General features: G+C 40.4%; 1 protein-coding gene across 2 annotated transcripts in view; it reads right to left on the bottom strand.

Moving 5' to 3' along the window:
• Positions 1 to 217: 217 nt before the first annotated feature.
• GLS (glutaminase) overlaps positions 218 to 12,051 on the bottom strand; it is an 87,455-nt gene continuing 75,621 nt past the window's right edge. For both annotated transcript variants that reach the window (XM_043910544.1, XM_043910547.1), the window contains 4 exons: positions 6,442 to 6,503; positions 5,766 to 5,842; positions 5,611 to 5,674; positions 218 to 2,863 (listed from right to left, as the gene is read on the bottom strand). In XM_043910544.1, the coding sequence (XP_043766479.1) occupies positions 2,707 to 2,863; positions 5,611 to 5,674; positions 5,766 to 5,842; positions 6,442 to 6,503 (360 nt within the window). In that variant the 3' untranslated portion in view covers positions 218 to 2,706. The remainder of the gene's footprint in view (positions 2,864 to 5,610; positions 5,675 to 5,765; positions 5,843 to 6,441; positions 6,504 to 12,051) is intronic.

Below are 12,051 nucleotides of genomic sequence, written 5' to 3' on the forward strand. Positions count from 1 at the left end.
AGGACTAGAAACGTCTGTGCATCTTCTCACCTTCAGGGATGAACTGCTTCCAGAATTTTCATCCTGATCGTTGCAGTAACCCTACTGCAGTAGTGCCCTACTCCTGGCATAGTACCTGGGTCCATGGAGGCATGAAAAATGCCCAGGTGCAGCTCCTGTGTTCAGTGGAGTTCCCAACCCAGTGATGTAAGAGAAAACCTTTTTTTTAAAAGAATCATTTTTGGTTTTTTTGATACATGTATTTATTAAGCTGTAAAAAGCAACACTACCTGATTTCAATTAAAATAAATATTTTCCAATTTCAGAATACTTACAACTTACAGTTTTAAGATTAGATTCACTTTGGGAGGTTCTGGAAGCAAATACATTCATAACTGTACAATCCCCAGAAAGAACCTAAATCCAGCATCAGGTCATTCAATTCCTGCCAGGCAGATAACAGCATCAAATGGTCAATAGCTGATCTAGTTCTGCAGCTGAAGGGCAGGATGGGCAGCAGTGGGGTACAGCACATTACACTCAAGAGATGAGATCATTAGAACGGAGACCAGCAAAAACAACAGTGTATACAAGCTTTAAAGAAACACCACCATATAGAGCTCTGTGGTACTGAAAAAGCACATATGATCCTAAAGCCAGAATAAAAAGATCTTTGGAGCATACTGATGGCAGCACTTAACAGCAGAGTTAAAAGCATTTAAGTGAAACGTGTTCATTATTATTACCAGCCAATAGCAAATAGCAGAGCAAGACCCAGTCTACAGTCATAAATAACATCATGGGTAAATAAGGGCACATTTAACTAAACCACAAAGATTGCACAGAATAGTCTTGATCTGAGAAGATGAAAACGCTTTGTTCCCAAGTAACAGAACAAAAATTCTCAAAATCATTGGCAGTCTTCAAGTCACGTAACTGAACTATCTTAATGTTTCATTTAATTCACACAGAGCAGGCTGCTGTTGGAGCAATTATTTCAAATCATTTCGATTACAGAGTGTCTACCCCATGATATCTTTGGGAATAATGCTGTTCCTCTGCAGCATTTTACAAATACTACCTGTCTACATGTCTGACAGACCCATGGGGCAGGAACGCCCACCCACCATACTCCACACAGAAGCACAAACTTGACAGTGGCATCGTGCCTGATGCAGCTCTGTTAAGGAACACTCGCCATGTTCCACCTGCCGAGGTGCTGCCTAGGCAATAAGGGGACAATGGCAGAAGTTACTGATTAGACTGGGAGCAGTAATTGAAACATTTGGAGGCCGCTGGAGTGGGATTGGAGCCACTGGGCATGATATAGCCTGGAAGCAGCAGTGTGTGCTGACAGAAAGGGGAAGAAAAAGGGATTTGTTATATTAACATAACAGCCAGCATTCACGTAGCTGAGGATTCTACTCATTTCACTAAACACAGCTTCAGAGAAGTCCATTTGTGTGTGTGTATTTAATTTCAGAAATCCTCATTAACATACCCTTTTATACCTCTGAGGTATGACAGGATAATGTATATGTGCAGTTTCTCCCCAAGACAAATGATGGATTTTGATTTTAAATAGCCTTTTCTTATTATTGAACTGTAAAGTCCACCAAAAATATACAGTAGAAAAACAGGAGAAAACAGGAGCGGTCTAGTGATCCCCTAAACAGAATAGATACCTTGATGCAGACTTTTAATGACAGGTTTTAAAACAAATGTTCTTGGTAGCAGTTCCCATACCTTCATAATAACTTTGGTAGCTTAGAGCACGTCTGAATTTATCCTGAAAGCTGAAAAATATCTTCTTAAAGAGCTGTCGGAGCACATCCCTTCCTTTTACTGGCTGATGAATTGGGACTAATTTGTATTTAGCTTAGTAATTTGTCTCTGGTTCATCTCCTGTAGACAAATGGCATAGTTACAGCTCGGATGCCAGATACAGGAGGCATTTTCTGTTTTATTGTGGAAAACATGAAAACTGCATAGTATGCCAGCACCCACTTTCCCAGCTAAAGGAAAGGCAAAAAGCTAAACGTCTGGAAAAGAAACTGGTCTGAGGGGATATAGAAAAAGGAAATTCTTTCCAAAATATTTTAACTACATTCACACATATGTTTTGGTCACCAAACATACCTTAAACAGATTCCCTGATAAGGTCTAATCAGAATTGGTCTATCCTACTAACAGTTGTTAACGATTATAATTTTGAGAGTCACATCATGAAGCTAGGGTGATGGGGGACATTTTAAACTCATAACCATAAGTGCATATAGTTGTTCACTCAAACTAAATCTGTATTTGAAGTCATGAAAATTACACTGTCTTGCCTAAAGGTAGCCTTGACCCATTCGGACAAACTGTACAATAGAGTTTAATTTATAAATGCATATCAGTAGATCACCATAAACTGTAAAATTCACAAAATACACAAAAATCATGAAGACCACACAGTAAAGCTAGCATTGGTAAATGTATCTTTTACATCAAATTATACAATGCACGAGGTAAATATTGCTCACATTATGTAGGGAGATTGTTTTATTTCTATTTTTTCCCAAAGAGATCAGATTTGTCCTGTGCGCACAATGAAGAAACTCCAGTAACACTGAAATGACCAATGTTGTAAAATATACATCACTACCAGATAGGAATACACACGTTCTTCATAATCATTTTCCACAATTACATAGGTAAGTGATTTAAATCTTGGGCTTAAGACTATTATAACAGTCCATCGAGATTCTTATGGACCGTTTGATTCTCCTTTCCATTGTCGGAATCTCCTTGAGGCGTGTACTGGACTTGGTATTCCTGCAGGATTTTAAATACGTCGTGGTGCCCAAAGTGCAGCGCTTCGTCCATGGGAGTGTTATTCCACCTAAACAAGTAGCACAGCACAGACAGGGTCATTAGGGAATTTCTGTACAAAGATGATAATCTTAGATTTTAAATGCAGGTTAAAGGGCCATTCAAATTTAGCTATTTACACAGTATTACAAGTAATACTGAAAAAAATGCAGAAAGAGATTTATAATCCAAAAAGTGGTCTCAGAGACAAGTTGGGATATGGGGAGGAAGAGAAAACCATCTTCTGCAAAAGGGTCTTATTCATACTAAGTGCTTATGGAGGGGAAATTCTAGTGTTGACAGGTAAGAAGGATTCCTCTACTATTCCTGAATTTTACCTTCATGAAAAGCCTAAGGGATCACTCTTTAAATACAATGTGCAAAGAAAACTCAGTTGTGTAACATCCATCACCCTAGCCTTTGATAGAAAATTTGTGTTCCTGTCAATGTAAAATCACAGTGAATCTCCAAAGCCTGGAAATAACCATGGTCTTATTAGAGCTCAAATATACATTGGAGGAGCAAGACTGGCCTCAGAGGAACTGACATTTTCATCATCTCTGGTAAGGATGGGACTTTAGGGACTCAACTGGACCCACTCCACAACAGAAGAGCTACTCATTCCACCGGAAGTGTGCTTCTGGGCTGTGCTCTTGAGAGCCGTGTAGAGGACGACTACTGAAGATGAGAAAGGACGAGCTGCCAGCAGTGCTTCATCTGCTAATTAGCCTTTTGGAAGAGGAGTCAACACTGTATAACTGTAACAACCCAAGTAAATGACAGAGCATGATAATTACCTCCCCAGTTCCTCACAAACTATTAAGCTTCTCTTCCATCCTCTCCCTATTAGGTCACTTCGCCGTGGCTGGTAGGCTCTCTGATTCCATTTTTTCACATGCCACTCTCACAAGCTTCTGCTTTTCCTTCTTTCTTTGTTCTTAACCTTTTACCTTCTCAGTGGGGTCCCAATGTAGAACTAAAAGTTTTTTAAGTAATCTCTTTTAAAAATATTTTTTAATAGTTTGGTAGCCTGTTCTTAATTTTTCAAATCAGGTAAGTAACCTTTTATATGCAAGTAACATTTAACACAAACGTGTGTCTCAAAAAACTGCTGAATTAAGTTGCCTTTTACTTCTACATTAGCCTTCATTAAGTTAGGGAGTCAGTGATCTGAAACTGGGAGATGGGGTAACTTTTCAATCATCTACAGCATATAATTACCTGTCTTTCTGGGAAAACGGTTACCTCTTTTTTTTTTTTTTAAAGACTCTTGTTTTCCATGAAGTAATGCAAAATATCAACTCTATACACTAAATTTGCTCAAGCCTGTTTTACCAATTTGAGGTGATACTGATTCTATGAAATAGAAAAACAAAGATGTGTTCGTCTAGCTTACATTCTCAAAACGTTGAATAACCAGTTACCACATTAGTTACTGAACTAAGTTTTGCCTCTCAGATGGGTGCTTCTAGTTTCACATTCCTAGAGGTCGATTTAGGGCAAAAACCAAAACAAAACATTTTGATTCTTAATCATGCAAGGCATAGTAAATATGTCTAGCCTGTGTTAAACAGTGTTTTCCTTGGGATTATAAACACTGGGAGCAAGGAGAAAACACCCTCTTCAGTTCCTTGCTCTGGAAAAAGAGCTGATGTGGACATTACATTTGGGGATAAATGGGAGAACTGTCTCCCGAACATGAGGTTTTAGAATATTACCAATAAAGATCATGATTGTGGTAATCAGAGAGTTACCACACTTACCAAATTGCTAACAGTTCTCAGACACTGATGTCATAACTTTCCTGCATTTCCTGCAAGCTGAACTAATAAAACCCAAACCACTGATTTGAAAAATAGTAAAACTTTACTGAAACAGAAAGATCTAATAGCTAGAAAATAATCAACTTGCTCCAAAGTTACTTCATATAGTCCTCAAAGATCCAATCCAAACTCCTAATCACACGTATCAAACCTCTCGCACCAAATATTTTTTTCCATTCTTCTAGGCCTTTATTCTCCTTACTCACTGACTCACCCAGTTATGTAACTCCAGTTATATAACATGCCAGCATATCAGTGCAGGGTTTACTTCGAGCGTGTGTATGTACCTAAACTGCACTCATAACCCTCTCCCGGCCATCCACCTTCTGAACAGTATTTACTGCAGGATGAATGTCAAGTTGCCATGTGGACCAGAAGGCAGAGGAGAGGAGCAGAACATATCCCAGGCTGATCTCTCCACTCTAGATAGACCACCCCTCTCTTCCTTCTGTGCCCTCAAATCTCATCTCTTTCCCAGAGCACTGGTTAAAATTCAACTTCCATGAAGCTTTCTAAAACTGACTCCAACCAAATCCAGGAATTTCAACAAACTCCAATAGAGTTCTAGAACAGTAATCTCCTTACACATTTTAATATACTCCTGCAAATGTTTATCTTGTCTGCCTGGGGTAGGCAAAAGCCCCACGAGGACAAAATTCCTATTTTATCTTAACAAACACCAAGACTTGTTTTCTCACACAATATACTCACTGACAGACTAACCAAGATAACTCTAAGAGAACTCCCTTAGGTAAACAAGAGGATCTAGGAGAAAGAATGATCTACTGAATAGCAACAAGGTTTTGTTTGTTCCCTTTATAAGGCTTCAAAGCAAGTTCATCTCCAACATATACAGTGTGGGTTTAAATACACCCATCATTTAACTATTATAGCCCTGTATGATTAAAAAGCCTGGTCTGCCAACTACATGTTAGAAATTAACATGAGGGCTCACCTGTCCTTGGGGAAAGGATTTACTTTGCAGGCTTCCAGGAGAAATTTAACAACTTCAACATGACCTACAGCCAAAGTAAATCAAGCAGGTTTTAGTGTTAAGTAGAAACTAAGTTTGAAAAAAATAAATAAATAAACGAGTGGTTCATATATTACCCTCCGCAGCAGCTACGTGGAGTGCCGTTCTAGAATCGTAGTCTCGCTGTTCCATGTCCATGGCTGACAAAGCAAACCTGAAAATTTGTAAGCATAGCTGTTTATATTAATTCGCCTCTAACATTTCGTCCATCAGTTCAACTGAAGGTCCTGTGAGAAAGGTGTCATCCTTCACTAGGCTCACTAATGGAGACCCTGTTCAACTAGTACATTGATGCCTTAGGTAAATGCCACCTCACCGCTCTTCTTTAGCTTTTGCTCTTTTTGGGTAAGAGGAAACATTTACCATCTGAAGTTTATAGTCCTCTGTGACCTTTCCAGCCTGGGGATCTGCAGATCATCAAGTGTTCCTATTTGCCCACCTCACTCACCTCCAAAGATGGAGAATGATGATGGGTAGATGGGGATTGAGAAGGCATTGTCCAATTCCAGTAAAACACTAATACCAATCGGCCAGATTGAACAGTTACACTTGGGAAAACAGAGGACTGGACATTTCTAGGAAGTAGACTACAGCAAGACTAAGGCACTGGAAGGGGAAACTTAATATAACTTTGTTTGGATTATTATTATTAGAGGGAAATGTAAGTGAAACTTCACTTAGCTTTAAAATGGCCCTCTCCCCAGAAGCAATTTCATAAACATCTGTAAACCATATGCTACCCTGTTAACATACCTTCGAAGTGCAGACACATCTCCAGTATATGCAGCAAACAAAAGGTTTATCACTGACTTTACCTGTGAAGAAAAGAGAGTTCAGGCATCCAGAGGAAAATCAATACGTAGAATGCACAACTGTCACCAGTAAGTGATTTCCACGTGCTTTGAACACTTCAGTGGGGTCATACAAATTTATCACAAGGATACTGCTGTAAGCAAAAAGAAGGCACATGTGTTTTCTTTTTTCATAGAGGATTATGAGGGGAAGTCCAACATTAAAGATACATGAGGGAAAGAATGGAATGCTATCATTGGCACAAAAGAATGGAAACTTGTGACCTGGAAAACATACAATTGGGACAACTGAAAACTGGAACCTTTTTCATTTAGTATGTCTCAGTGCTGGGAGCTGACTTGTATACTCTAAAATTCCTATCACATCATTGTTAAAAACTAAGTCATGCTATATAAATGTCTAATTCCTGCCAACAATCCCTGTCCTCACCAATCACTGGTTTCTTCGGAAATCTTTAGAGACAACAATTGGTATTAATCATCTCAAACTGTAAGAATAGGACTTCCCTGGAAAGGTAGTATTCAGTTCAATGCCCAAGCAGTACAAATAGGGGCAGGGCAGCATTCCCAAAGCCTGTGATTCTGCCTCAGCCCAAAAGGTGGATAAATTCCCAAAATACTAAGTTGCTGACATGGAGTGCTCCTAGACATCAAAGTGTATCTTCTTTTAATATTATCCACTTTCTTGTCATTAATTAAGGGAAAGGCTAGTTACCCTAAAAGGCCATTGGATTTTGGTCTCTTTCATAAAGACTTTATCCAATACTGTTTTTGAGAAACCTAAGTATTAAATGTACACTGTTTGTAAATAGTTCATAAATCCCCTTTTAAACTTTGCAACTTGAACATTCATACAGATGATCCAACTGACACTGGACTCAATGGTAGAAAACAGTTGACCTGCTGGAATGGGAAGTAACCCAGCGATTCCATACCCTGGGAGCTGTGTTTTCTAGATTTTAACCTGGACAGGTTACCTTTCCACTACAGCTTCCCTTTCCCACAACCTGTGAACTCTTAAACTAGAACGAACTATCGCAGGACTTCTCTAATTCAGCAATTTCAAAATGTTTTCAAGTAGAAACTAGTCCAAAGGTACCATGAAAAAAAGGGTTCCTTGGCTAGCTATTTTCTTAAAATACTAAATTCCTTCTTAGAGATTCATGTGCATATGAAAAGCTCTGTAAAGTTCTGCAGAACAGGAACTTAACCAGCTGAGCACACCCCACCTGTAAATTTTACTAGTAGTTACTGTTATTAAGATCATTCCAGAAAACCTTACTCTTAACTCTTTCAGTCTATTTGCTTCCCTTCCAGCTACTCTTCACTGCTCCTACCCAGCTTGCACCATGTCAACCTACTAACATCAAGTCCAGAACTGTTTTCAAATGTGTGTGTGGGGGGGGGGGGGGGGGGGCGTGGTGGAGAGAGGATAGGAGTTTAAGAGAATCACCCAGAATGTTTTAAAAGTATATGTAAGCATCTCTCTTCCCATTGCAACCATCCTATTCCCACACCTCAGTCTGTATAATTTGAAAGTTTCCGGCTGCTTCTGATGTGCACGCCTACAGGTTATGAACCGCTGCTCCAGGCGCCCTTCTTTCTTAATTGGATCAACTTGTAATTCTCAACTCCCTTGTGCTCTTGGGCACACAGAAAAACACGACGGACTATTACAAATGATTCTCCGTCATTTCCAACCAGTCTTTCATCGCTGCTTGACCATTTTTTCCCCCTTATTGGTTGGTTCCCTTTCATACTTTCTTCAGATCTTTATTACCAATGGTGACCCCATAACAGATGACCCTAACCACAACTTTATTAAGACGATAAATTGTTTTCACCTCTCCTTCCTCTGTTGTGCAAAATACTGGCTGAGTATCTACGCTCTCTTCTGTCCCTCCTTCACTGGTTCCCTTACCTTTGCCTTAATCAGACACGACCATCCTATTTTGAAAAACCAATATACAACCCCCTGTTGCCTCCTCTCAGTGCATATTTTCTGAAAGTGTGTTTTCAATCCCCTGCAAATCCCCTTCACACCCGCCACTCCCTCTCAGCAGTGCCCTCAAGCTTTAGCAGCCTCCCTCAGCCTGGAAGTTTTCTGATCGCTCCAACACGCCCCACCCCCACTCCTTGTCTTCCAGCAGGCTGATTACCAGGCTCTCCCCCATGCTGGCCGCTCTGCAGTCATTTCCCATTTTTCACTGCCTGGTAACACTCCAAAAGTGGTCTCCACCTTCTTGTTTTTCAATATAATTTTCCTCAAATGTTTCATATATCCCTGTGGGCAGGATGACTTCCCAGTCTGCATCTTTAATTAAATCTTTGTTCTCAAACCTGGGTTCTAGAGCTCCACTTGCTTGTTATGCTGTCATTTCAAACACAAAAACAGCAAACCTGTCTGCATCCCTGATGACTCCTTACCTGGCTTCCAAAAGTCCACATCCATCTGTCTACTTGGCATTGCCTCTAGGATGTTTAATATGCATCTCAGACTTCAGCTAAAGATAGAACTTGATTTCCACCACTTTCCCTCACCTCAAGTCAGCTTCTCTTCCCGAGTCCCTCCGATGATACTACAATTCACCCAGTTGCTCAGGCCAGAAACAGTCATGATTCAGGGCTGCTGCATTGGATAGCATGGCCTGAGCCCCCCACAAGTATGCCTCGCCAAGCAAGGGTACTCAGTCCGTGCTCCTTTCCCCTAGCTGTGGGGCCCAGTGCCCAGGTGTCTATGGGAGGAAGGGAGTCCTCCTCACACAAACGTGCTGAGGGTCTGCTTACACCAAGAGGCAGAACTAGCTTTCTCTAACTTCCACAAACCAACTACATAAACTCTGTGGGTATTCCTGGATTCTACTTCACATAAGCCACACCTAGCTCTAATAATTTTGCTCCACCTCCAAACTATATCTGGACTCCCACCACCTCCATTACTATCACCCTCGGCTCTGAGTCACCACCTTCTCTCACCTGGAGGACTGCCTCCTGTTTCCACATGTTCAACTTGGCTGCCACAGGGATCTTTTGAAAGCACACATGGCACTCCCAGTGACTTTCCATCAAACCGGGAATAAAATCCAAACTCTCTAGCATGGCTTTCAGGACACTAAATGTCCTGCTCCTGGTTACACTGTGCATCTCGTTCCCTACAGCGCTGCCCCTTGCAGCTGTCTCCAGCCAGGCAGGCTTCTTGCTGGCCCTAGGGGTGCTCAGGCCTACATGTGCAGTGCTGCTGCCGGGGACACTCTTTCCCCAGATGGTGAGAAGTCTCCACTCCTCACTTCACTCAGGTCTCTACTCAAATGTTCTCTCACCCACCCTAAAACACTGCCCTCTTTTTTTCATCACTCCTTATCCCTAACCTTGCTTCTCTCTTCAGAGGACTTATTTTCTCACACACATGCACACACACAGGTTTCTTGTCTCCCTCACTAAACAAAAGGTCCATCTGGGCAGAGACCCCGTATTTTGCCTTTCTCATAGCCCAGTGCCTATTACACGTAAGTACTCATTTGACTCAAATCAACACACTGTGTGAGTTAAACTTACCCAATGCTATATGTCAATTGTATTTCAATTAAAAAAGTGTTGACAGACTAAATTAATATTCTCTCCCAAAGCAAATACACAGATCGCTACCACCATTTTGATTAAGTTGTAATCATTACTGATTCTCCTACCTCCTTGACTTTTCCTTCTTAAATATCAGCGCATTTATGTAGTCCTCCCAGCTGGTGCCTCTGCTTCTAGTCCTTTCGCCCTCCAAAACTTGCCCACATATGTCCAATCATCTTCTCAAAATATTGCTGTGATCTCTAAATGTTTCTCAGCCAAGGGAGTATTAAAAGAAGTTCCCAAATCATTCCTGATAATTTTAAGTTCATTATCCTTGCATTCAAGATTCTTCAGCGTAGCTGGCTTTGTCTCTCTCAAACTCAACAGAGTAAAACTGGTCTATCTTACTACCTTGGTTTCTATCTTATGCCTATGCCCCTTTCATTGGAACATCGAGATTTCTAATCAAATCCTTCCCTTTCTTCAAGGGCTAGCTTGAAAGCCCCTTCGCCAAGCATCCCATCTAGCATCTACTACCCATGTAGCTTGTTGCTGGTTACCCACACAGAGCTTTGACAGCATGTGCCAAGGAGTAATCATAATCAGTTAGATACCTCTGCTCCTACTAAACTACAGTATTGACATACACACTAATTTCCTGAAAGCATCTTTTCTCCACCCATTTCTCACCGCAGTGTTATTCTTAACCCCTTCTCTGTAAGACCTATGCCAATTCCTTAAATCAGAAGTCATCTCTTTCCATTATATCTGCCTCACCATGACACTACCACATATAGTGTATTTGTGTTTCTCATCTCTCCCACTACTCAAGAGTAATCCAGAATTCCAATGAGCATACCGTTGATATGCTAGCTACTCATTGTTCTTATTCTTTAAAATTTATTATCCTAAGCAAAAAACCCCTGATGTATTTCAGTGACTGTTTGCATGAACCACATCCCTTTTTAAAATTCTGAATTTAGACCAAGCAAGTTTGACAATATTTTATTTATGTAATATGTACCACTTATTCACTTATTTAATATTTCCAAAATGCTAAAAGAAAATTTATTTTATTTTTAAATCTGGCTGTGCTGCATGGCTTGAGGGTTCTTAGTTTTCTGACCAGCGATTGAACCCTTGTCCTCTGCAGTGGAAATGCAGAGTCCTAACCACTGGACCGCCAGGGAATTCCTGAAAATTCCTTATTAATAAGGCCCAAGAAAGGCTGATTTTAGAGTATAATCAGTTTCTTGAGGGTATGCTACTAACACTTTATTCACAAGCATGTTTCAGCTCAGAGGGAAATATAACACAAGTGTCATTCACTCCAAGACAGAAAAACACTAGAAGGCACAGTGGGCACCAATTAAAATTGGAAGTACAAACACTTCTTTACTCTAGCAAATAATCACCTATATTTTTAAGGTTTGCATAAATGAGATATGAGTAGAATGCCAAGAAAGAAAATGGAACAGCTTAACTGTATTGAGACAGTAGATGGAGCGTTATTTCCCTTAGGGACAGTCCACTTCATGATCTGTTAAAAGCATTCCATGAATTCTACTCAAACGGACATACTCAGGAATGACTACTGTGACAAACCAAACTAGAGGAGGAGGACATCCTATGACTCATCCAACTCTAAGCCAACTGCTGTGAAGGATGCATGTGTGCTAACTACTGATCAATCCTCATTCTAATTTCCCAATGGATACCTGAGTTATGTAAATTTTAAAATACCTGTCAAGAAGGCCAGAGTTCAGAAAACAGTGAATTAACTAACAGTAACTGCCAGAGGCATGGAACCTGTTCTTTGACAAATCATTCTTCGGTACAAAGAAACAGCTTATACAGCAGAACAGTAGTCTATATAAATCAAGGGCTGTTTCATATATGCCTCCCCCTAGTAAAAAGAACTTCACTTGGGCAGGCAGCCACTAAAAATTTAGAAATTAAATGTTAAGTTCTCCTTTCATATTGCAGACTT

The sequence above is a fragment of the Cervus elaphus genome, chromosome 8 (genome assembly GCF_910594005.1).
Source record: "Cervus elaphus chromosome 8, mCerEla1.1, whole genome shotgun sequence".
Taxonomy (NCBI): Eukaryota; Metazoa; Chordata; class Mammalia; order Artiodactyla; family Cervidae; genus Cervus; species Cervus elaphus.